The 27,823-nt window shown below is 37.6% G+C and overlaps 1 protein-coding gene across 1 annotated transcript; it reads left to right on the top strand.

Annotated features, from left to right (window-relative positions):
• The first annotated feature begins 241 nt into the window (after positions 1 to 241).
• On the top strand, positions 242 to 27,619 carry LOC113118413 (craniofacial development protein 1). Its single transcript, XM_026287550.1, has 7 exons — positions 242 to 538; positions 1,531 to 1,663; positions 1,748 to 1,970; positions 2,272 to 2,405; positions 3,680 to 3,805; positions 19,514 to 19,672; positions 26,866 to 27,619. The coding sequence occupies exons 1-7, from the start codon at positions 472 to 474 to the stop codon at positions 26,954 to 26,956; spliced, it is 933 nt and encodes a 310-aa protein (XP_026143335.1). The 5' UTR covers positions 242 to 471; the 3' UTR covers positions 26,957 to 27,619.
• The last annotated feature ends 204 nt before the right edge of the window (positions 27,620 to 27,823 follow it).

Raw genomic sequence — 27,823 nt, 5'->3', positions numbered from 1 at the left:
TGGTCCTAGTCCACCTGTTTCCTCATATCATCGTAGATTGTTACTGATTGATCCAGATGGTGGCGGTAATGCATTTATGAGATGGATGCCAATCGACGTTAAAAAAGATATAGGAGATTATATAAGAATACTGAATTTTTTTTATAATTTATCATTATATGCTACATATAGGCATCGATGTTCCACACTCCAGTTCAGATGGTGGCGGTAATGCTTTTATAAGCTAGTCTGCCAACCGCCAATAAACATCAGAAGAAGAAGAAAAAGAAAACGAATGGAGGCCATGCAGGCAGATGGCAGATAGCCCTTTTAAAGATTGGATGATGCTAGCAAGCTAACGTGCTGGGCTTCTAGTAAAGCAGTTTCACGTTTGCTCAAAGCTAGTTGGTTAGCCACTGTGTTTCCTTTAGGCTTGTTTTAATCGGAGTCCTTGGTTTAGCTGCTAACCGCGCATCACACAGAGAAATAAAAATGAATTATTCGGATTACGACTCGGACGGCTATTCCTCAAATGAAGATGAAGACTATGTCCCCTCTGGTAAGATATTTTAGCATGACGTTAGCATGGTTGATAAATAACACCGATGAAGCTATGCTAACGCTACTCTGTCTGTGCTCTGCATATTTAGAGGGATAGAGCTCCGTTTTAACATTACACTTTATTTCATAAATTCATAATATGTGATATGCAAAAATAATTACGCAAAGAGTTTCGTAGATAACGCTTATTTTGGCTTCATACTATCAGAATTATCTTCAACATATAATTTGTATCTATAATTATTAAGTGTTGTGTTTAATGTATATATGGTTTATTTATTCTACAGTATATATTTATACAGAATTAATTTGAATATTATAGGTGTTTAATGTGATAAGATTAACTAATATGCTCACGTACCTCTTTCTAAAATAAGTTAATTGGGCTGTGAAAGTGATAAAGATGCAAACGATTACTAATATTATTCAGCAAGACCCCTGCTGGTCTTTCATGGTCATGTATGTCTTGCAAATTAATACCATTTCTTTCATGGTTTTTATATGTGAAGGATCATACATTTACAGCATAAAATGTATTAAGACTCTTTAAAGTGGTTGGAAGAACTGGTACTGAGAGGAAAAACTATAGGACTAGAAGTGAGGACATTCTGCCTTTAATTGTCTACTTTTCCTTATTTAAAATATGAGAAAAATTCAGTCTAATAGAGCACTGAAGGTCAAAATAATCTGGCAAAGCTAAACCGAAAGACTTAACTGCTTATACGATTAAAAAAAAAAAAAAAAAAAAAAAAAAAAATATATATATATATGTTTCTTTTTAAGTTACTGAAAGTGACAACATGTATTTTTAATATTATTATTATTTTTTTTTCTCTTCAACCAACAGTGCACAAATAACTCTTAGGGAAAAAAAGAGGCAGAAATGGAACGTAATTTCATTTGCCAACTGCTGTTTTTTTTTCTGTTTCTTTTCTTGGTGTTATAAATATCATCTATTCACATTGGTTGAAATTTTTTTTAATGGATCAGATGATAATCTGAGCGAGGATGACATGAATGAATGTGTGAAAGAGGACGCGCTGGAAGGGGAGGATGATAATGGGCAGCAGTCAGAGCGTTTGAAGAAGAAAAAGAAGAAAACGAATGCAGGCATCCCTATGAGGTATCGTATTACAAACGTATATTTTAAATCCAAGCAAAACTGATTGTAAGAGGAAGTTTTCTCACTTTTTCCATGTTTACAAAGGAAGAGGAAAAAAGGAGGCCTTAAACTAGATGATGATGTTGAGGGTTGTTCGGCAGACCAACAGAAAGGTGAAGATGGGTCAAAAGAAAATAATTTTGTAACTGAGTTAAAAGAGGTCAACGAAGAGAAACAGAAGAAGAAAGCAGATGATCTTTGGGCTAGTTTTTTGAGTGATGTCGGCTCTCGACCCAAAGAGGCAGCTGCAAGTACAGGCTCTCAGCAGGTAAACATCAACTCAAGAAAATGAAGTAAGATATATCATTTATTTTTCCTAATATTCATGTACTGACATCAGATTTCTGTCTTGGCCCCATTTGGGCTTATCCAAAAAAAAAAAATAGTGTGTGGTTTGTGTTTTTGGTTCAGTGTTTTTGTAGTCATAATACTACAGTCAGAATGAATTACCTATTTTTTTAAGTTCATAAAATTACATTTCTTTTTTCATATGATGTATTTTATGCTTGTATTTTATCTAATTGTCTCTTAGATAAATGTGCATGTTTTTTTGTTTGTATCTCTTATAGTCCACATCTACTACAACTGGCATTGATAAGCCAAGTAAACCCCCCACAGTGTCTCAGCAGCAGGAGGACAAACCAAAAGAATCCTCCAAAATCACAATTACCAAGGTGTTTGATTTCGCAGGAGAAGAAGTTCGGTAAGTGGAACAGATTTTTGTAACTGTAAGTCCTTTATATGGCCACCAGATGGCAGTATACGTTCATTAATTAGAAGCAAAGCTTAACATTCTCTAGACAATTATTTAGAGATGTTCTTTTTAAAACGGTGGCTTGTGCAAATAGGCAGTTTATATATATATATATATATATATATATATATATATATATATATATATATATATATATATACACACTAACAAACAAATGTGCATGTTATTAATAAAATGTATTTATAATATTTGGGTCATTTCAGTGAATTGTCATTTAATAGTTAATAAAAATGCAGTCGTCATCTTAGCATACTGTTGCTGCTTTTTAATAATTAATTCCAGTGCATTGTATTTATGAGCCAGTAAAATATTCAAATCATGCCAAGCTCAAAGCACTGACAAGCTTTGAAGTCATTTGATTGAAAACATTTTTATAGAATACATTTCAATATGAATCTCAACTCATTGACCAATATTGAATATTTGGACATTTTTGATACTTTTGAAATTTATGAACTTCACTGCATAAATGACAAAAATAAATAAATAGTGACATCTGCATAACACATGAAGCCAGGTGTAGGTTCACAAATGTTTGACAACCAGAATAATTTTATTAAATATTTTTTTCCCAAATACTTTTATTCTTAATACGTAACAATTGTTGGATAATTTAAGGCTTAACTTAATTCAATGTATTTTCAAATGTAATTTATTCTTGTGATGGCAGCGCTGAATTTCCATCAGTAGTTAGTCCAGTGTCTCACACATCCTTCAGAAATCATTCTAATATCCAAATATTGTGCTTACGAAACATTTGTTATTATCGATGTTAAAAACAGTTGTGGATATGATTTACTGGTATATTTGGTAGTTCAAAAATACAGCCTTTGCTTAAAATATATAAATCTTTTATATGTATTTTGTATTTGTTCTTGCTCAAACATTTAAACTAAAAAAAAACAATACTATTTTTGTATAAGATAGATAGATGCTGTCAAACGATTAATCTCATGCAAAATAAGTTTTTGTTTGCATTGTGTGTGTTCTATGTATATTTATGTATATATAAATACACAAACTTGGAGTATATATTTTGAAACTTTATTATGTCTTTATTCATATAATTTATATTATAAATAAATATATTAATATACAAACAAAATATATTTTATATATTAGATCTCTCTCTTTCTTTATGTATGGATTTTAATGTGTAGAATAAATGTTTTGATCATTATATCTTTTGTTGTGGTCCACAGGGTCACCAAAGAGGTGGACGCAGACTCACGAGAGGCCAAGAGTTTTCTGAAGGAGGAGAAAGTGCTGAAGGAGAAAGAAGAGTCCTCTGAGCCCCAGCCATCCGTGCCGCTCTCCTCTGCATCCAGGTACCATCCCACAGTACACCCTTTAGTCCTGTTTTTTGTTCTGATCCTTCTCAGTACATGCGAAATTACAGTTTGCAACCATTGTGTCAGTTAATTAATGAAACAAAGTGGTTTTTAATGGTTCTGTTTTGTGTTTCAGTGACGCAGAAGTGAATAACTCATTAGCGCTTAGACTATAATTAATTCTTTGTTATTGATGTTGTTATATTACAGTAATTAGATGTGATCTCCTTCAGTGGGGTTGGTGCTGGTAAATGGATGGAGACGTCTGTGTGTGTTTGCCGTGAGGGAATGCCAGAAGTGTCATTGATCCCTGACAGCTATGATAGCGAGTCTTTGATCCTCTATAATTCCATATCTGCCTGTAGGGAAAACCAGAGATGAAACACAAATGTTTCATCCCCAGTGTGCACAGATGTGTGTGTACGGGTTGAATTTCCTCTACAGAACCAATCAGAAATGGCCCTCCTAGTCCAGACAGGACATCTGTGGAGTTTGTGTATGTTTAAGAGTCAATCATTGTTGTGATCTTCCTCTGGTCTTCACCACTCCTTACACTGGGTTTTTTGGACAGACGCTCTCATCTGTCCTCTGAGACCCAGAATGTTTGCTGAACAGGAAGTCATGTTTTTCCCTGCACAGGATATACAGTATGGGGCGTTGGCTTGCGGAGCAGGAAAGCAGCTTGAACCCTACCTCTCTCATCCCTTTATCATCCAAACAGACGGCTGTCACTTAATGTCCACATTACAAATATTCTATATTCACTCGGCCTCTGTCTGTATCTGGCTTTGATTTTGATGGCTTCTAAGTGCTTGCGTATAATTTCTCAGGCAATGTGACTTTAAATCAGGCCTCTTCAGATTCCAGTGGTTGTCTCTCTCCAGCACAGCGGGGATCCCGCTTAAACTAGGCACTGAAGGAGCCTAAACACAAAGGCTACCTGTCTCCAGTATTCACGTGCTTGCCTTCTCTTCCTTTAAACCTATTTTTGTGTGATTTGAGGTTAGAGGGCTTGAGTCAGCACTGTGGCGCTCTCTCTCTCTCTCACACACAGGCACAGCGGCTCTCTGTTTCTCTACTTAACAGTGTCATACTGCGCCTCAATGCAGAACTGCTGACGATGGTTATATACACGCTTCTTCCTTCCGTGGCATTTTTGTACCCTTTCCTTACACACAGGTCTTACTTTGTAACTGGTTGCTAGAATTATGGAAAATGGTAACCATATACAGGAAAGATTAACATTATTTAAAATTTTACATATCAAAGTTGATGAACAACTTTTTTTTTTTTTTTTACATTTATTTTTCTAGGTTACCTTTAATTTCTAAACATGATAAATATTATTCTATGTTAATTTGTTTGTTTATAATACGTTAATGTTAAATTGTGTGTATTGTTAAGTGGTAAAAATATATTAGCAGTATACACTATTGTTCAAAAGTTTAGGGTAAGATATTTAGTTTTTTATTAGAAATTAATACTTTAATTTAGCAAGGACTAAATAAAATCGATCAAATGTCAAAGGAGATGCTTTTATATTTTTTACAAAATAAATACCTCAAACTTATATATATATACATATACACACACACATGCGCACACACACAGAGAGAGAGCGCAGCACATCTGTGTTCAACTTTAATGATGAAAAGAGTTTTTTTTTTTTACAGAATAATTTGTAAAGGATAATTTGACTGAAAATTCACCTTTGTCATAGGAGTAAATTACATTTTAAATGTAAAATAATTCCTTACATTCCTTACAAATGTTTGAAATAGAAAGGTAACACTAACAATATTTCACCACGTTACTGTTTTTAATATATTTTTTAACAAATAAATGCAGCATCAGTGAAATTTCTTAAAAAAAAAAATCTTAACCAGCCAAACTTTTGAACAATAAAGTGTTCAGAATAATTTATTGTTGTTAAAGTATTGTTCATTGGTAGTTCATTCATGATATCTAATGCACTACTTTCTGAACTACTGTCAGTTAAATTATATTTTCAGTTATCGTAGTGTTACCCCACAAAAAAAGAACTAACTGAAACTGACAACTATTTTGATTTAATTATGTTGATACTTATTGATACTAACTGATTTTACTTATTCTTGTTTGTTCAATTTGATAAATGCCAAATCTAATGCTCAATATTGATTAATTGAATAAGTCAAGTTTAATGCTCAGGATTTAAATAAAAACTAATTTTTTTCTATACATTGAGCTTCATTGATAAAACATACAATCAGTAATTTGTGTAAATAATTTGTAAAGCTGTTCTTGCTTTAATTTAAATATGATGGAATTATAAACAAGTTGTTCCGCTTCTGTTTCCTGAATAAGGCCCAGTGGTTCCCAAAAAACATTGACAATGTTACGATATAAGCATGCAGAGCCAGTCATTTTGTCAGCAATTCAAATTATTGAAATGATGTTAAACAGCTCTTCAGTTTCTTTCTCCCGCCACACACACACACACTCACCTTGACCCCCCATCTGTTGATTCTTCCCAGCAGCCCGCTGGTGTGTGAACATGGATCAAACTGAACACATTTGCCAAGTGCCAAGAAAAATGCAAGTAAAAATGGGATTTGGCAAGTAAATGGAATGCATTTCTTCACCAGTTGGCTGGTAACTTTATTAGGAACTAATGTGAAACAATGTTAGATTTGAACTGAATTGAACTGTACAATGTTAGTCTAACCTTTTTTCCTCCGTGCAATAGATACCGTTATAGTTTATTTAGGATACCTTTTTTTTTTTCTTGCAGCAACAGTAAAATGAAAAATGCTGTACAGTTTCAGAAGAAACAGTAAGAAATATTTAAGACCTGTACATGTGCTTTGGCAGTTGAAGTGGCAAAAGTTAATTCTGGATACACTGCGAGTTTGCATGAACGTGTGAATGATAACTTTTAGGACATGCCAGGTGTGAGCACCATTTGTGTGGACACCACAGACCGATGTAACCTCACTGCTACAGGTTCAAGTGTGGAGCAGCATGGTGTAAATCGGTGTCGTCTAAGTGCTATCGATCACAGAGCCAGCCAGATTTACTGATGCTTGTTCTGAGCCCCAGTGATGGCTTGATTGATTGTCTAGTGTCTCTGTGGTCTTATCACAGAACTTGACTGACGTTGAGGTTGAGCTCCATGTTAGCACCCAGAAGCACACAAATAAATCTGTATTTTAAGGACAATGGTGGCTTCATCAAAGCTTACGTATTCACATACATATATAAGTGCTGGTTGCACAACACACACTCACACAGAGTCAGAGAGAGGATATGACCTCTGTCTTCCTGTTTCTGTTCCGCTTGGCTTCTCGTCAGCTTGCTGTATGTGAGTGTGAGTAACACAGTGACATACAGCGGTTCTGGGAAACCTTTGTGTACGTCTACTTAAACTAATGATTTCCACATGCGCCAGTCACAGCTCTGCTTTTCTAATTATAGAGCCTCATCTCTAGGACCCTAAAAATAGGGCTTTGCTCTCCATTATTACAGAACAGTCACACACCATGCTCTTCGTCGGGTCAAGCAGTTCATCTACTGTGAAAGAGACTGTACACTCTGTGTGAATGTGGATGAACCATTTTTGTCATATTTTGTTACAAATAAATAAGGTTGCCACAATCAAAGCAAGAAGCCCTGTGGCCAAAGCGGTAATATTAGTAGTTTTCCCCTTGTGTGATGTCGTTTGGTTAGTGCTTTCTAGTTCTCAATTTTCTCATGCTTAGGGCAGTATTCCAAGGGTTAGTGAATAATTGCTTCCATTCCAATGAGTAAAACTCAGCTGTTCTGTAGTAGTCCTTACAGCAGGAAGTTTATGCTATTTTATCCCTGCCTTTATAGTTCTCCTAGTTTTAAGTCACATACAATAACCATTAACGTGTCATGTCTTGAGCAGTTTTTAGAAACCTTTTTAAGTATCTTTCTCAAAGTCACAGTATTATTGGCTAATACTTTCTTTATGGGACTCGAACTGGTATATGGTAGCTTCTCTATTTCTAATCTCAAGTTACTTTACATTAGTGGTCGACCGATATATCGCCAAGGCCGATATTTGAACTTGCATTTTTCAAATATCGGCCGATGTGTTCAAACTATTTTTTTTGACTGATGGTGCTGAGAAAAGCAGCGCCTGAGCGCACACAGCTGAGCTCACATTCTCCCTCTTATTTACTGTCATTGTTAACTGTTCTGTCTAATACGGATAGTAGTCTGTTTAATAAGATAGAACGGTTAAACAAAGGAATTAATGTATACAAAAAGTATTATAATGATTGCTTTTAAACTATTAGTAAGGCAACAATAATACTTTCTCGTCAGAATTAAGCAAATACGCATTTATCATTTAAACAAATCTTTGAATGGCTAATAAATATTTAATTTTGCAAACTTGGTCGAATCCAGCTGTGAGATCTTGTGAAGCGTACATTTTTATCCAGCATGATCCTGTGTTCTCTGCGTGATGGCTGGTCTCTGTAAATTGAATGCTTTTAAACGTTGAACTCGTGATTTCAAATTATTCTGTGTTTTATGCACTTGCCCACTGTCATATTCGTGTAATTTTCACTGTGTGCTGTATGTAAAAATTAGGGTTACCCTGGTTTTATTTGAAAAATATGATTTCCCGATGCCCAGAATACTGAGTGCCCTGTTGGTTGTCATCTAAAGTATAAGTATGTTTATTTTACACATTTATTTTTTAAAATCTATTGTCCAATGATTTGACATTTCTTAAGTATGTTAAAATAAAAATATATATATCGGCTGTTTCCCCCCCCCCCCCCCCGCCCCCACCCCGGTCAACCAATACTTCACATAACCAAAAATCCACAACTAAGGAAATACACAACATGGCATTATCAGGACGATGCTCTAACACAGGCAAATTTGCATGCCAACTTGCAATGATTTGCGTTGAAATTTTTTGATCTTTAAACCAAGTTCCACAGGATCATACAAATTCCTATTGAAATGAAGAGGCTTCACCCCTAAAATTTAGACAAAAAAGCTTGTTTTTTTTATTTTATTATACATTTCTATTATTATTATTATTATAATTTTTGCTCTGTGACTCTATATATGATAACTTGGTTGGAATAATATTTTTTTATGTATTGAATATTATTTATTATTATTCATGTATTTTTTTTTTACTTGATATTATGTATTGTAGTAGTTGTTTTCTTAATTTTTCATTTAATTACTTAAATAGTGGATAGAATTTAACTTAATACAAGGAAAATTATTTCTAATAATGATTAACTTTCAGTTGCAATTTGGGTTGGGTATGGAAAACTGATTCTTTTTTTAGAACCGGTTCCAAAATTCCATGAACTGTAAATTTAATAAGACATGCTTTTCATTTTCACTTACAAATATATATCATTCTCAAAAGAATATAATCATATTTGGGGTGCCCTGCATTAGGGTTGTGCACGGATAGTCGAACATTCGAATATTCGTTCTGCTCTAATTATTCGATAAATAAAAGTGATATGCGAATTTCGCAAAAAAAAAAAAGTTCACAATAAAAGCTAATTTGGTCACTTTCTGTGATTCTCCACGGCATATTTGAAGATGTATGCAAGCAAAAAATAATTAATGAATGAATAAGGGGCCGTTCACATACCGCGCCTAAAAACACGTGGGAAACGCTAGGCGTGCCGCTTTCTCCTTCTTTCCAAAGTGCTCGGGCAGAAGCGCTCCTGAGGCGTCTGCAGTTGCTAAGCAACAATGACGCGCTCTCTCCATGAAAATGTAGAAATGTCAGCAAAGGATAAATGGATTTGCAGCACTAAAATCGCTTTCAGTAGTTCTAAATTTATTTCAAAATGGCAATCCATATACAGCTATGATCAGCTGTTCCTTCATCTTGGCTGAGCTTTCAACGTTGTTACGGGAAAGGATGAAGCTGAATGGTTAGTTCTTGTCACATGACCTGCGGTGTGCTTGCGGCATTCTGAAAAGTTAAGATGTTTTTAACTTGGTACGGATGTGTCTGGAAAAAAACGGGCGCGTCGCACCGCGACCACGGTGCTTCCATTATGAGCGCGCATACCGCGCGCCTACATTGGAAATAACGAACTTGAGTGTGCAAAAGATGCGATATGTGAACGGCCCCTAAGAACTGCAGTCTTCTACAGTACTTCAAATATGCAGTGGAGAATCACAGAAAGTGACAGAGTTCAAGAACATTGTTGCAGCATCTCTCAAGCAATGAATAAACACCGCTAACTTGGAGAATGCAGTGAAAACTCCTCTTCTCACATCCGCCCTAGACCCTCGGCACAAACATCTCAGGTTTCTAGATGAAAACACGAGAGAAGTAAGAAAAAAATGTTTTTGAACATTATCAGAACATTTTCCTTGATGCGAGTGGAGCGGATGCAGCCAACGAGAGCTGAGCCAGTTCTTCAGCGATAATTACAGAGAGTCCAGCTGAGACTAGTGGGAACAGTTCTTGCTGGAGCCATGTATTCCACCAGATGAGGATCCCATTCAGTGTTGAAATGCAAATACGAAGCGCTTCACAAAACTTATTCGCTTAGCACACCCTTATTTGTGAGTCCCGACAACGTCTGTGCCGTCAGAGCGCATTTTCTCCCCGCCCGGCCTTATTGTTAACAGACTAAGGAGCCGAATTTCCCCCGATCATGTTTACGTGCCCGTATTTCTTAACAAGAACATGTAAAACAATAGAAAAAAAAAAAGCAAAAAAGATTTGCTGACAGTTTAAAAGTTTTCAAAGTTAAATGTAGGCTACGTTCTACAATAGCCTAATTGCTGCAGGCTGCTTTACGTTTTTTCTTTGTTCGCTTTTTTTTTTGCTCTTAATCTGTACTTTTGTTTGTTTGCACGCATTGTTAGAGGTTTTCAGCTACAAAACACGATGTTTAATGTTCACGCTTATTGTGTGTAAGCTTGTTCAAAATGAAGGAAACAATAAATGTTGCTGAAATATAACGTCTGTCTCATTAAACTTTATTTAAATAAACAAATATTAGAATATTCGTTTTTTGTGAGCTCCAATATTCGAAGGTGATATTTGCGGAAAACGCCCATCCCTACTTTGCATCAAAAAGTTTGCAAACCCTGCTTTTACCAACTGAACTGATGATTCTCTCAGTGTGAAGTTCAAACTAACAATCTTTCTGTTACTAGCTCAGATAACCACTTCACCCACTTATAATGAGGTCAAAGGGAGCAGAGGGAAGCTTGTTCTGGGTCTAAATGGGGAAGGCCACTCCAGGATTTCATTAGCATACCTGAAATGACCCGGTCCCAGTCTTCTCGCAGCTGGACGCCGTGTCAGCAGGTCCTCACGCTATAATGAATGCGTGTTAACTGAAGTTAAGGTTCAATATCACGCCCCCTCACCACCGGACACATCAGAGCACCGCTGCCATGTGCTCCTACTCCCAGCTAATGCTTTTGACAAAACCAGGCCACTCATCACTCCCCTGGCATCTAGAAATGTGCCGTGGCCTGGAAGAGTTTAGGCCACACAGTTTCCTGTATGTCAGTGTGCTCCTGCCAAAACAGATGCAGATCCCCCAAGTGGCTACGTGTTAAACAAGAGCTCTCAGAAAGGCATCATCTCAGGAGGTTGTAAATATGTGGCAACACACTGCGGTTGAATCTGACAGCGCTTTAGCTGATGTATATTTAAATCTTTTTAATATTTGCTTCAACACTTCTAAAAATAAATGTTCTTTATTGGCATCAGTGGTTATGCCTATGGAAGAACCTTTAACATCCATGGAACCTTTCCGTTCCACAAACTGGTTCTTCTGTTACATTGCTTTGAAAACCCTCTTTTAATAGTGAAGTGTTTAAAAAGTTGCAATGACCTACAATCAAGCTTAAGCTCTGAATGTAGAATCACACATGAAATATTAAGTGTGTTTACTTTAATATCCAAAGCAGCGCTCAACATTTTTTGGGGGGAATTCACCACAGACGCTTTTAAAATGTCAAACCAGCTCTTGCTGTTTAGACACTTTACCTCCCTCCTGTTTCTCTGCGGTTTCTGAGAGCTCCATCAACCTCCATTCAGTCTGTCAATGAGACACAACTAGAGCACTTCAGTCCTCGTCAAGCCCCATCTTCAAACACCAGGATGTAAGACTGATCCTGCTTGTGCCAGGAAGTGTTTTTATCCTCACTGACATGCAGCTGCGGCGCTTCAATATTCTAAACATTGAGCGGAAAGTTGGGTAACGCTCTTCTCTTCAATGTTGTGGGAACAGATGGGGAATGTCAGTCTGGGGTCCTCTCAAGACCCCCTTCCGCATTTTCCTTGAAATACAAACAGAAAACCCTTTCAGGAAGGAAATTGGCCTCGTTAGAGACAAAATGGCTGGAAGTGATTACAGTAACTTGCTCTTAACGGCTATGCAGATATAATAAGACCATAATTAGCTAAGTAGCTTTTTTTTTTTTTTTATTTGTGCAACTACCAAACTGGCCTCTTCGTAAAGTATGGTAATATGTGAGTGGAATGAGGATCGGAGCAGCACGTAAGTGAGAGAAGAAATGCAGAGCAAAGAGCAGGCGGTGGCTCTGAAGATGGGAAATGAACTGACAGCTTGGAACTGGGACACTTGTAAGGTGAACAAAGTCTGACAGCCTTGTGTTCACAGGCAGAGACAGAGGAGTGAGGGATGCACGCACTTACAGTGCTCTCAGTGCTGATTTAATCAGAGCGCATTCTATTATCATTGCTGTTTATAATACAGATCAATAACAGGTCGCTCCTATTTGCTAAGAAAGTTTGTAAGCTGTAGTAAATGACGTAATGGACTTGTGGAACTTTGGAAGTCGCCAGCAGGCGGCAAGGAAGTCGACAGGAAGTTGAAGTCGGCCGGGTGCCGCCATCTTGTAGCAGAACTTCACTTGCGTTAGCATCCCATTGACCTCCCATTCATTTTAGCGTCACTTTGACAGCGAATAACTTTACATCTGAGGCATTAAAAGACTCCAGTTTTCCATTATTTATTTCTAAAGATACACGACAATGTATAAAGGGCTCCATTACCTTCTATGTTACATTATGGCCCCGTAGAAACAGTTTTTGTAAAAATAGGCTAACGATTGCGTCATAACCACTTGACTCTCTGTCGCATTACCGTACAGACCGGAGGAGAAGCTCGCAGGGAATTAACTTAATATGGCGTACTGGCGTTACATTTTAAAATACTATGCAAAATAATCAGAATACTTACTCCTGCTCACTCACGCCAAAGAACTCCCCGCTCAAGCTCGCCGTCTCTGCAAGATTAACGATGGCAGTTTGCACGCACAGCTACTAGAAGACTTACATCTGTCAGACAGGTTGCTGACATCGTCAAGCTTCGTTTGTCTGCGCGTCAGAAACGGAAGTGCTAAAAATAGCTAAAAACGGGCTTCACTTGTCTCAATTGAGTTCCAATGGGGTCGCTGTGTCCATTTATTTTACGGTCTATGGTCGCCAGTAGATGTAAGATTTGTCATTGTTTACAATAAAATTTTGTAACGCCATTGTACTAACTTTCTTTTTGTTTATTACCTTTTTATGTGAAGAAACGAAACCATCGTATCATACTATCTCATCATTGGAGCACTATTGAGTTCACTTTAAAAGCGTCATGGAAATTACACTTTGGTCACTACAACAATATCTTCATACATATCACGTAAGGAAAAAGTGGGCTTTTTGGCCTGTTCTTAACATCTTCTAAACAACCCAGAACACCCTAGCAACCAAGTTTTAGCAAGCAAATACCAATGTCCTGGCAACTGCCAAGAGCACCTGCTAGCATCATGGAAGCAGGTTTGGCATGATTCTTGCATTTGTTTATCATCTGTTTTTGTCAAAATATAATAGTCGTCCTGTTACATGCTGGGTTGTGTGAGAGAGCAATGTGATTGAATCTTGGAGCACTGCAAAGACTTATAATTATCCATTAGCACGGTGTAAAATGAATCTGAAGTCGCCCATTTTGTTTGTGTCTTGAGTATACATTTCCTGCATTCCAGTCTTTCGGAGTCTGCTCCACTTCTTGTTACACACATGCACATGTACACCTATATGCTCAGACCCAAAGAATATAAAAGCCCAAGGCTAGTGTTGTGTGCACACATAAAAGACACGTACTCTCAGAGAAGCTCCAAAGGACAAACCACACATATGTTTCACAGACAGTTTCCCCAGCAACTACTGAAAACGTGAAAACAAAATCTGTCTGTGTGTATTTGAGAGGGAAGGCTCTATCTCTTCACGTCTCCTTACATCTTTCTCCTGCAGAGCTCAGTTGAATTCACAGTTGGACTCAACACTGTGTCCATCTGTGCTGAAAATATCTGCACTGGTAATTTAGGGAAGAGAGGAACTGCTTTATCATGGGTTCACACTTGAAATAGTTCACCCTGGATTAACATAATTTCATACCGTATTTGTAAACCTGGGTTTGTATATTAAGACAATTATTATTTTTTTGTCTCATGCACAGTTCTACATAGTAAAACATGCAGTGACATGCTTTTAAATGCCATAAAAAAGCCATAAAAATAGAATCAGTAAATGTGCACAAGTACAATGAAACAAGAGGTCACTATGATAATGTTACTATTGTAACTTAAAATGTGACTTTGAGTTACTTGATTTTAATATTTCAAGATCTGTCAACCCAGAGTGAAGATGTATCTCCTTCCCTGTGATTTTCTGCATCACAACATTGATATGCACGTCATTAACAAGTTCAGTTTGGTTCTGTACACAATGCATATAATTTCTACAAATGCGATTGACACTACCTACATTTTTCAGTTGAAATTCGATCAGCACTGTTGTAGAATGTGGTTATAAAAAAAAAATTACTTGAATTACATAACTGTGTGTGTATAGAACAGGATTAAACCGTAAAAGGTGAATTGACAACCAGATTTTGAGACCGTGTGTACATGGCCTTCGAGTATTTTCAGAAATGTGTTTTAAGTGAGCATTTAGACATGACACAAATCACAGTTTAGGGGCTAAGTGGGGCTGTAGGTGTCACTAAGTCCAGGTGGCTGATCACAGGGGCCTGGGGGCGTAAAAGGTCTTTGAACTCTAGGTCTTAGCACTGCAGGTGTGTTTATGTGAATGACTGTATGTTCATTAGTTGTCTATGAGCAGGTGTGCTGCTCATTGTTCACAGAACGTAAATCTGTCGTTCATCATGTTTAGAGGCGGAGCAGAGATGCTCAGAACCTCATGTTCCAACTTAAACCGCTCTTTGAAGATTAAAAGGAGAGAAAAATAGGACCCTAAAAATGAGTTGTCAGGGAAAATATAATATGTAGAAACTCCAGTATCTTTGCCAATGCATCATTAATCCAAATGTTATGTTGCCGTATGCTACAGTAAAGGACAGATTTAAATTTTTGTCTTTGCCTCTTGGCAATGCGTTGAATCTAAGATTATCACACTTCTTAAGCCTAATTATTTAATGTGTGATTATTAAATTGGTTATGTTTCCTCATGTTAATGAATAAAGGGTTGGTTTGTGTAAAACTGCATTAAAAAATTTTTTTTTTATCCGCTTTAGGGTAATGTCCATTAGACACAGATTAGTGTTTTTTATTTTTTTAAGCATTATACAGACACTAAGTGCTGTGTCTTTAGGGTAACTAACCATTTCTAAACCATAAATACCTCAATAACTGTAATACATAATACACAAAGCTATCATAGTCTTCACAAACAAATTCAGGTCTGTGGATTGTGGGTAATATTTGGGCCACTGCTCACAGCAGGCGAATTGAAGTCTTGACCGTAATTGTCTAGAAATTTATAGTTGAGTGTGGTGAATTTATTACAATTGGTGCTTTGATGTTGTACCAGCTATGCTTTGAAAGAGAATTAGAAACAACTTCTTTGAGACTGGTTTAGCTTTCCGTTAGCAGTTCAAACCACCCTGACTGGACCCGGAAACTCCGTCTCTAAATTCACTGCCGCTGGGAATATTAAAGCGAAAATGAGTAAGAAACAAGCGTTAACAATAACATTACTATTCATCCTCACTAACTGGCTTGTTGGGTGCCAGACAATTAGTCTGCTAGGTTTTGATGATTAGCATGGCCCATGACTGCTCCATCTAGGTGCAAAAGCCATTTAAAAAATGACAATGTATTTCATACAATAAATATATCTTAAAGCTAGTCGTATAGTGGACTTGTGCGCACTGGGTTTATAGTCGTTTCCCAGGTCCATGCCTGTACATTCTTGTAAATAGCTGGACTACAACTAGGTCAGTGTCCGCGCCTCAGGCAGTAAAATACCATTAGATCAGTCTGAGCAGGCAGGCTACTGAGATAATGGAGATGAAGCGTTCAGGGTTAGCTGGTGTCCGTCTCCCATGATGCCCTGTTGTGCCTTCTCTTATGATGTCACAAAGGCTGTAATTACTCACTGTGGAGATGGAAAGACTTGTCAACCAACTGCGGGTCGATGCTGAGTTTATGAGCCACTCTGTGAACTTACAATGACATAAACTGATATAATGAGGTGGGGGGGGGGTCTACTTCCTGTCTTGAAAGGAGTCAGAATAGGATGTTCCAGCCTTTTCCTCTCCCTACACAGAGTGACGGGACGTGCTGACTCTGTGTGTGCCTTTAAATGAGATGATAAAAAGACTTCTGTCATGGGAGAACTCTTACTGCAAATAAACAACTGAACTCACAGACTTCTGGGCTACTTTTTTACACTGTACATCCTGTTTCCCTTTAGGTTTTAATTCCAGTTTAATTGACTTTTAGGTGCCTGCGTTGGCGTATAACCCAGTATGCTTTATTTTATTTGCATGTGATGTAACTCATACATCTCTCTCAGTTTAAGCATTGTGGGTAATGAGTCCGGATACAGTCACCTTGGCTCTGCTTTTAGCATTCTGCCCCAGTGTTGTGTACTGTGGACTGGCTTCCAGCCCAATGTTCCCCGCTCACATAGACACTGCTGCATGGCACACAGGATTGACTATCAGCTCAGCCCTGATTGTATATTGATTATCTGTCAGGATGGGTTTAAGCAGTGCTCCGGTTTCTTTCTGTGTGTATGTATTGGTTTTGTTGACTAAGCTGTTAAACTTGCAGGTTACACTTTCACAATAATCCTTGACTCACTATTGTTGTTTCATGTCTCGCTTCACTAGTTTCGTGTATGGCAGCTTTCATTGGCCAATTTGACCGACATGTCAAATAACCAGTCACAGTTCATTTCATTCCTCGTCCCGTTTCAAGAAGTGGAAATGTTGTCACAATAAAAGACGTGTGTAAAACTCTCAGACTTATTTTAAAGATTCTATGCGGTGAACTTTAAATATTTCGCATACTTTGGAAAATCCAGCATTTAGATGATCCTGATAAGCACTTGTAATCACAGTTGTAAACTTTCTTCTTTCGTGAGGAGGTTTGGTGCCATGGTATCTTTGTTTCCAGGTGGAACGTTAACGAACTAACACACACCTCTCCCAGGAAATCCTGTGGAATTCAACCAATCCGATGACAACTTCAACACTCCTGAAGTGTTTCCACTTTTGTGTCCCATATGAATCAGACGTTTCGCCAGCGGTCCGTGGGCGTGGCGTCTGAGGCTGAGACTATCGCTTCACAAAACAGATTGAGTCAGTTCAGTTCAGTTTTTTTTTTTGTTTTTTTTTGTGTGCGAGTCTGTAAAGCACTTTACAATAAGGTTCACCCCAAAATGAAAATTCTGTCATTAATTACTCACCCTCATGTCATCATCTTCAGAACACAAATTAAGATATTTTTCATGAATTCTGGGAGCTTTCTGACCCTGCATATAGAGTCATGCAACTACCACATTCAAGGCCCAGAAAGGTAGTAAAGACATCATTAAAATAGTCCATGTGACATCAGTGTTTCAATTTTATGAAGCTACGAGAATACTTTTTATGTGCAGGGAAAACAAAAAGATATTATTCTCTTTTAACCATTCTCTTTTAGAACTTTTAACCAGTAAGATTCCACTGTGCACAGGCATACAGCTTGGTGACAGTTTTTAAATGAATTCTTCTTCAATCCTCTTTTTTAAATGGAAAGGCCAATGAGCTGCTGTGCTGTCTATGAATAATTTTATATAGACTAACTGAATTGTTCATATCAGAATCTTAGATTTTAATAGTTATGCAGCAGTCAGGTGAGCTGTCATCATATGGAATGTGTTTGTGGATGCAGCTGTAACGGAGGGAATATAATTATAGTATTGATTTCACCATTATTGATTTTTACTTTTTTGTGCTGGCTTTTTTGCACCCCAACATTATTTTTTTCTGTGTTGTCTGGCCAGACTTTGACTGTCGTGGGAACAGCACTGCAGTGAAACAGCTGGCACAAAGATTCATGTAATAATGGGCTTCATCTGACATGTTTCAGTTTGCAGGTGTGCGTTTATACATGCATGCAGTTATAAATCATCCAGCTAACAATCCTATATATATGAAACATTGGAAAAATAAAAAAATATAATGCATAAAAAAATCTATAATATATGTACGTTTTACTTATGGATGGATATTGTAAGAAAATATCCAAAGAATGTGGATCAAATTCATAATAAAGAAAGCGTAATTGTGTACTCGCAGATGTTAAAGCATTCTTCTTTGTTCCCGTTTTTTCATTTTGCATTTTTCACCTCCCTGTTTTTCTCCTTGAAGAATGTTGACAGTTTCTGCACAGATGGCAGATGCATTTTGTCAGACCTTTAGACATTAGTCATGTGTCTGTTTGTGGGTCGCCTCATTCCTCTGTGTGAACGTGCACGCCGTGTGTTGAACACACAAATCCTGCTAAATCGACTCGATCACAGCGAGGAAACTGCGACTTGCAGTTCATTAAGAAATTAATGAAGTCTTTTTACCCTGCAGTCAAGTAATACAAGTTCATAGCATTAATTTTACTTCAGCTTGAAGCAAGACAAAGCATTAACAACCGATTTATATAAGGGAATTTTAAGGAGGTGGTGCAATTGTTCTTTCTGCTTTTAAACTGATATTGCAATACCTTCCTACCCAGACCTTTTTGTTTATTAATATTTTATATAAATTTCACATTCTGAAAAAAATTGTACAATCTTCCACGTACACACAATTTTCCTTCTCGTTCCTCATGGCAGACTTTCTCCTATGAGTCGCTGACTCGTGAAATCGTCTGTCCTTGGACACCCCGGCACCCTCTAATGCACCCCTAGGTCCCCCTGCAGACCCCCAGCCCACTCACTCCCACTGGCACCCACATATAAGAGGGAGGGCTGGTCTGGACTCTTCAGCTCTTTCATTCCACAGATCGTTTAACATTTCATTACTGCAGCCAAGCACAACCTTAGTGTCAAGATGACTTTGGTAATGTTCAAAACACATCTTTGTTCAGGCAGCTTGTTGCGAGAAACATACCAGAATAAGATTGCCTCTCCTTCCACTTTGGATCATCATTTGATCTTTTTATAAATATAATTATGAAATATGTTTTACCCTGTTCCTTTGTCTGTCTTCCGGCCTTTTGAAACAAAATTATTTTGATGCAGATGATCTATTTCCACTTCAGAATCCAACAAAAATGTCACAGGAGCCTGTTTTTAGCCCCTCTCAGTTAGAACCGCCAATTTTAATACTTGAAAATCCTTACTGAAAATATTTTTTATGATCTTTCTTCCTCTAGTGCAAAGAGGCCAGCGGGCATGGGGAGCATCCTGAATCGCATCGGGGCCAAAAAGCAGAAGATGAGCACTTTGGAGAAGTCTAAGATGGACTGGGATGCCTTTAAAACAGAAGAGGGCATTTCAGACGAGCTGGCAATCCATAATCGAGGCAAAGAAGGGTATGTTTAAGCCTCATTAGTGACCCAGACAAACACATCATCTCATATTATCTCCCATTAGTGTCTCATACTAGCTTCTGAGGTTTTCATCAGAGCTGAATAAATATCATTAAGTGCTTAAAGCCACAGTGTGCTGGCAGATTATATTTCGGTGCAATTTTTATAATACATTACAATTCATTAATTATGCACTGATGTTAACTGGACAGTAAAATGAATGTATTTGGGGTAAAACCATATGCTATGCATGCATTTGATTAACATCCTGACCTTTGCAGTTGCCCTTATGACTAGGGATGAGCATTTGGAGAAAATGTGTTTGCCAGTAGTATGTTTTAATTAAAATGATTTAACTACCGTCATGATGCACATTCTTCTTCGCAATTGTTGACGGAATGAAAATAACTCTTTGTAAAATTGAGATTATCATCGCCCTGCAGACTGGTCCAGGATCAGTATTCAGTGGATCTGCAGAATGAATGGAGGGGGAGCTAAGACGGTAGCGCTTCATTCAAACCTGCTTATCTTGGCCTTGATGGCTATCTTGAGGAGAAAGAGGTCTAGAATAGGACTTTTCTCAAAAGCTGATGATGCAAAGCTATACCAAAAAAAGCTTAACCAGGGTCAGGAAGTTTAAAGTAGTGTTTACAGGAAGTGAATGGAATACTGCAGTATTGACTTCTCACTTTTATTACAGCAGTTTCATCATGTTTCTCATTTGAGCTGGAATTGGGGGTGTAGCTTAGAGGTAGGGGTGTGACGGTTAGTATATAACCGTGAGACCGGCGGTTATAGTTGAACACCGTCATTAGAACTTTATAACCGCCAAAACCGTGTCACTAAAATATTTTTTACAAACATTTTTTATCAAAAATTATTTTCATTTTTTAGATAGGATCATCAGATGCACAATATATCGGGAGACATGGTTTTTACCACTTAATGAAGTTTTGTAAATCGTCAGACATGATATTTACCACTTCATTAAATTTTGCTTGGTAGAAAACCTTTCTTAAAAACGAATTTCGTTTTGAACAAATTGTATCTTAATTTTAATAGATGTTTCATCAACCAATTGCATGTATTTTAATAAATAAAAAGCAAATATAGCAGACAATGATAACCGTGACATGGAAGCACCAGCGCGCCGCGTTCACTTGCACTGCACTGTGAACTAGAGCGCATCTCATTGTAAATGAAACTCAGCGTAGGCCCATGCCTCATACTCTAGCATTAAATATTTTTGCTGCATCCTTTCCAGAACAGACAATGGCTTTTTTTTTTTTTTTTTTTTTTTCGGCTCGCATCAGCAAAGCATAGACCGCAAAACAATCAGCGGATGGCGGGCGGGTGCGGCTTTGAAATTTGCTCAAAAAACTTTGGCGCGGATGATGAGTTTTGTGACAGATCTCCTTAATAAACGGAGGTCTGAAATCTCTGCCCCTTTACCGATCAGAGCGCGCGCTGAAACGGAGTTAACCCGCTATCTCCAAGATCAACCAATTGACTCTACGGCAGATCCCCCCCCCCCCCCCCCCCCGACGGTTATGTTATGAACCGTCACATTTGACTCACGTCATAACCGTCATCACCAATTCTGAAACCGGCACACCCCTACTTAGAGGTATTTAAAACCAGAGAAACATTATGACGTGAAATGTTTAATAGGTATTTATGATTCTGCGCTATTTCCAGGTCACTACTCAGATACTTGTGATAGTCATGAGACATTCTTTTTCCATTAAAGCTCAAGATGATCTTTGAATCATCTGCAATCATGCTGGAGAACATTCATGTAAGCTTAGGTTCAACTTTTCGCCAAATCCCTTCGTAGATAAAATAAAAACAATGTAATGCAAAAAGCTGTTTTAAATGAGAAAACCATTATGGGTGACTCCTAGTCGACCAATCAGAAGCGTGTGGGACATTCTAGCCATTATTTTGTTTTGCTTCCATTTCATTCCATCATAGTAATAAATGAAAGATGCAAGAGTATAGTCGGATTATAAATGCTGTTCTCACCCTCCTTTGCCTAATATTAAGGGTGAGGTTCCTGAAAGAGGTTTTCATTTTAATAATAGACAATACCCATTTATCGATTCCTTCAACATACCTCATTTATCTCAAATGTATAATTAAAACCTAACAGTCAACAGTGAAAAGTTTTACGCCTGCTGTAATGGAGAGTAAGTGCATACAGAGATAAGAGAGTGAACCGTACTCTGAATGGATGGTTTCTTTACATAGCGAGCTAATTTTTGCTTGTCCCCAGGGTTGCTACCACAAACCTAAATACATGGTCTTTCCTGGCAAATTACAACATTATGATACAAATTATGATGTTTAAGAGATTGAAAATAAAGTTCATAGATTAAGTATACTTACCCTGTCAGGACTGACTGTAGTGCTAGTAATCTACAGATCAGTTTTTAGACTTCAAAAGGCTTTGGGTATTAAACAAGACCATAATTGAGATCTGCACACGCATAGTTTGTGTGTCTACACTCTAACGTCATGGAGGAGAAAGTCAAATCTTGGTGGAACATTTGTTTCCCATCAAGCTTTTGGTGAATGCACACCGATGGGTTTGTTTCAGGAGGTCTCTTGGGTTTCATGCCACAGCTGTGTCTTTAGGTTATCTCAGTAGAGCATCAAGTTAGTTGTTGTCTCGCTTTGCTCTCTAAACTAGCCCTGTCACCATAGTTACCCATCCTACATTCCTCTGGGGTAATGCAGTGCCACATTTGTGTTACACTACCCCACTCCCAAGATGCATTTGGTGTAAAAACAAGCAGGGAGATGAGGGTAGAGAAACTTACATCTTGTCCTGAGGGGATGGTGATATATAATGACATCATTTGTGCATCCAGTTGCCATTCTGTTTTACTCCCTTACCATTAGGGGTGTTAGAAAAAATCGATACACGTGAATATCGCAATATTTTGTTTGGGCGATACTGTATCGATTCTCAAAAACGGAATATCGATAACAAAAAACGTACAAGATTCGTGGCAGTTGTTTCGTTTAGTTTATTTCCAGACCACTAGATGAAATACTAGCATTAGCGCACGCCACTAATGTTAGCATTAATTTTAATTCGCTGCTATTAATGGAGGATGATAGAATAGTTCCAGTTCATGTTTCAGTGTACAAAACTGAAGTTTGCCATCATTTGGGCTTTTGTGATAACGTCCACCGCGGGACTGTAGCGCTGGCGCTGCCTCTGTTCCACCGCTTACTGCAACCCGTGTGAAGAGACTCGCCACGCAGCTGTAGTTTTCTCTCATTTCGGGGGCAATTTGTGCAGTTTGAGCGGTGCTCCCGTCGCGGTTTCGGCGAGTCGACACGGAACATAAATACAAACTGAAAAACCTGTAAAATCCAAGTGGAAAAGTTCAACATCTGTATTTATTTTATTGTTTTACAGTCGTTTTGTCTTCTTTAGGAATCCTGTTAGCACTTTATTTTACATTGATATTAAGCAGATATAATTATTTTGTTCAGATCAAAATGTTATGACATTGTATATTACAATTGTAAACTTAAACTGTGAAACTTTAAAGCAGGTTCTAAAAAAAATATGGTCTTTTTATAAAATACATTTTATATGTATTATACATTTATCTAAAGGATCCTGCAAGCACTTTCATTTTCCCCCTTTACTCATACTGCAAAAAAATTGTTTCAATAATGTTTAATGTTACAGGCACTGATTATTGGAAATCCCAGATCACACTGTGTTCTGGTTAAGCAATTATTTATTTATTTACTGCTAAGGTTAGCATAAGAATATGTGGTGTTAATGACAGCTTTCCTTACAATATATACTATTCCTAAAATAAGAAATATCCCAATATATCGCCTTGCTTACAGTATCGCAATGTGTCACAACATATCGTATCGTAACCCCGGTATCATGATACATATCGTATCGCTAGATTCTTGCCAATACACAGCCCTACTTACTAGTTCAGCCAAAACTTAGTTTTATCATTATTTACTTTTCTTTGTCCCATTCATACAAACATGGTCGGTGGGGTCCATTGTTGTTTTGGACCCAACTGACTTTCATTATATGAACCAGAACAGAAAACATCCTTTCAAATCTGAAGAATATCATGCAAAAAGTGATTAACTTTTTGACATTTTTAGGTAAGCTTTCAATTTAAATCTCACTGTACACTCAGCAGTGATGCCCTGGCTTTCCTAAAAGAGCCTGATGCTCCTATTTTTTTAATATATGGATGAAAGTAACTGTTAGTTCTCTATCAGACAGTTGTAGGGAGTGGAACAGTTACTAAATTAAAAACCTGGCCTGGGGGTTTAAAAATAAAGCAGACAAAATTATGGTCTGCCACTTTTCCCATATTTCTGTTTCTCTGAGAGGGATGTGGTTTAAGAGGAGGATTGCTGAAGTGTGTGGAGGACGCATAGACCATAGAATAGTATAGTGCACAGGCCTCTAGGCCAAACTATATGTCCACAGTACTGTTTTCATTATGAGAATGATGGTTGAAGGTCTTATTTTTTTCACAAAATGTAGGACAACAAATGCTCCCAGATCTGTCAGAGCTAACACAGTTTGTAAACCCAGGGCCTCATGTCTCTGGAGGCAAATGGTTGGTTGGGCATCAGAGCTTACAGAGCATCATGGGATTGAGACAGTGGGGAGAGTGACCCTCTGCTGGGATTAAGGGGGAACAGAGCAGAAATGTGACAGATTGTGCTCTTCGAATGCTGCAGGCAGGATGCACAGTTTTCTCTGAGTGTTTACAGAATTTAACTAGGTAAACAAAAAACTTAAATAGCTTAAATAGGTCATATTACAAAAAAAAACAACTTCCTTCATAGGGATGGGCGAAATATCGCATGCGATTTGTCACGCGCATTTCGTCACTAAAGCCGGTTCCCTGATTAGTGGTCAATCGCCATCACCTGCTTTCAAATGGAGCGCCATTTAATAGACAGAACCGTAGATCACTGACAAGCTATGCAATATTGCGTACAATCGCATGCGATGTATCGCCCATCCCTATTCCTTCATTTAAAAAGAATTTAGTATGCTACTGAATTGTATACAGTATTTTTTAGAATGCAAAACTTCCTCCCTTCCAACAAAATTACCTGTTCAAAGATGGCTATTCAGTGTTTAGAAACATGATAGAAAACACACTATTATTCATAGATGGACAAATGAAAAGAGTTAAATGTGAAAAGCATGTGCTGTTCTTGGCTGTGTGTAGCAACTACTGCTCTGCATATGCTCCGGGTAAGTCCCTGATAATTTCACTTTATCCTGAACAGGTTGAGAGTCATAATGAAATATGTAAACCTGCCACAGTGTAATTGCACCATGCATTTCTAAAAAAAACAAAAACAAAAAAAAACCTGTCATTAAAAAAGGGGCAGCACAAGCTATATTGGACCCAACAGCAAACCTTTAGCTAAATCTGTGTAAACACAGCAAATTGCTTTCTCATTTCATATGCAAAAAGGGCATTTACAATTACATAGAACTCTTAAAGGCAGAGCAGGAAAAAATACCAGTGCAATGGTAAAGGTTAGAGACAAGGCGAAAGTATGCATCAATTTATTATTGTTTAGATGCCAAAAATTGAATATGGATATTATGTACCACGGTGGAAAAATTAAGAATTAATGTGTGAATGAAACCAAAGTATCACCAGCTCTTTTCATGTGTATTGTGATATGCAGTTCAGTGCATTATTATCCAAAAATTAATCCTTATAAAAAAATAAAATATGTATTGTGGGAAAAAATTGTGGGAATTTTTTTGACATTGCACTCAAGATGTGTTGGCAGGTGAAAGTACAGTGTTTGGATTTACTTAAAATGAAATAAAAATAAATTACAGCTATATAGAAATATTAAATTAAACGGATAAAAATTCTAAATTAAAACGTATGGAATCATCCACAATAATATCAATAGCATTTTAAAATTTGTAAAATGTAATTGTCAACTGTATAAAAATAAAAAATCAAATCAAATGAGCCATTTAAACCCAGTGTGTTGCTCAAATCAGATTTGAGTTTTTAAGTGTGTGGGTGTTAGTGTGTGTTTCACAGAGATCCCATTAGGACTTCAAACAAGACACAGGCAATCAGTTTTTGCTCTGTGTTCTTTTCTTCATTGGCCGGGGTGTGATGTGATATCTAATAAAATGTTCAGTCTCCGCTCCATAGCGTCACATGTCTGCGTTGCAACTGCTCTGTGTGCATATTGCGCTACACAACAATTCTTTTAGACCTCACATATAAAGCTTTGTGTAGGAGATGCCCTTCTCTGCTGATCATCAACCAGCTCCCTGAACCTGAACCCCCAGACTATTATGAGCAAAACCACAAAACCAGATGATGTCAGCCTGAAAGGGCCATTTTATTTTCTTTGTCCTCAGCATCTGCTCTTACTCTGAGTACCAGCGATACTTGTACTGACAATAAACAGGGACGCTGAATACATGCACCTATAACCTCCGACATGTAATGTATACAGGTTCACTAAAGCCCCTATTGTGTTGTCCAAAACAAATTCTGGCCTTTTATGATTTGAGCTTGCCTTTATGCTATATAAATGTCCAACCTGTGTGGCTTTCTTTCCTCCTGTGGATGTTTTTTTTTTTTTAAATTGGACCACATCGACTTTCATTACATGGACAAAAATAGAAACGTTTTAAAAAATATTGTTTGTGTTTTGCAAAAGAACTGAAGTCGTGCAGGATTGGAGCAACACGAGGGCAAATAAATATTTCATATGTCAGAAAAGGAACCCATCCAAAATCTGAAATTCTGTGGCCCTTTACAATTGCAAACCACTTGTGACAAGTAATAGCATCGTGAAGCCAGCATGCCCAAAAAAAGAAACAAATATGAGTGTAAAAGTACATTACCACCAGGGTGCTGACATTTACCAACACCCCACTGTCCCCACTCACTGCTGTTGTGCTTCATTCAAATGGGAAACGGCAAAAAAGCATAGAAAGAAGCTTTAGAAATGCATCACTGGAGATGAAGTGTGGAACAGTGGCAAAAAGATGATATTCGGTGTATGCAGTCATTGAAATGTTTGTGTCAGTGTCATTCTTGTCAAGTGCTTTTTTACATTTGTCAAGTGTGTTTATATGTGCTTTCCTCCACCATTGTCCTCACTGTCTCTGCTCTCTGTGTGTATAGGTACGTGGAGAGAAAGAACTTCCTGGAGCGAGTGGACCACCGGCAGTTTGAGTTGGAGAAGACTGTGCGTCTGAACAACATGAAACGGTGACACAAGGAGAGCGCAGATACATTCACTGATCAAAACAGACTGTCCCATATTCACACACCCTGCACACACTCTGTTTTTTTGTTATAAAGATAGAATGGCCTGTAGCCCATCTCCCCCTCCCACCCCCCACAAAAAAAAAATATTGGTCTGCCTTTGCAATCTGAATGTACAGCTCCGATATTGTCTTTTCTTTCTTCAGTTCTTCCTTTGTCCAATATTGCATGTTCATGTTTATCAGGGCTTCTTTAATATGAAAGAGGCACCGCTCATGGTGTTTTTCTTCACAAGGACTTCAAGGAATCCCTCAAAAACCTCATTGAGGTACATACTAACCATTCAATAAGAGTGACATTAATGGGAAAGAAAACCTCATTAAGATGCACAGATTAGCATAATTCATATCTTTGCTCTGACGGTGAGGATTGTTTTGTAAATGTAAATGCTCTATAGTGATGCGGTTTACTCAGGCGTTCAGGTATATTCTTGTATTTGATGGTAAAATTTAAGTGCAGTTGTTTTTGTTTTTCCCATGCTTGCTTACTACTTAAGAATTGCGTTTGTTAAGAGTGGTTATATGGTAATTACCCCACTGTCATTTTAATTGTGTTTCACTGACAAAAATAAATCATGTCACTGAGTTGGGACGCTTTCTTTTTAAGTGAACCATGTCTTGCTGTTAATTATTTTGACCTACTAATTATTTGCTCCACATCTTATAGCTTTCCTCTTCCCCATCCCTCTTTGCTATCTTATGCCCCCCTTGACTCTGTATAGAATTTAACTCCTCTCCTTTTTGTTTTTTAAATATCATCTAGGAAAGGGATCAGCAGGGTTTAAGTCATGTATGTCTGAATCATTGAAGTGAGT

Source organism: Carassius auratus, chromosome 18 (assembly GCF_003368295.1).
Source record: "Carassius auratus strain Wakin chromosome 18, ASM336829v1, whole genome shotgun sequence".
Taxonomy (NCBI): domain Eukaryota; kingdom Metazoa; phylum Chordata; class Actinopteri; order Cypriniformes; family Cyprinidae; genus Carassius; species Carassius auratus.
The sequence above is the reverse complement of the archived record's forward strand: the minus strand, read 5'-3'. Positions and strand labels throughout refer to the sequence as shown.

Coding starts and splice junctions, on each gene's coding strand:
- LOC113118413 (XM_026287550.1), top strand. CDS start 472: ATGAATTATTCGGATTACGACTCGGACGGCTATTCCTCAAATGAAGAT. Junction 1,971..2,271: donor CAAGTACAGGCTCTCAGCAG/GTAAACATCAAC, acceptor TATCTCTTATAG/TCCACATCTACTACAACTGG. Junction 3,806..19,513: donor CCGCTCTCCTCTGCATCCAG/GTACCATCCCAC, acceptor TTCTTCCTCTAG/TGCAAAGAGGCCAGCGGGCA.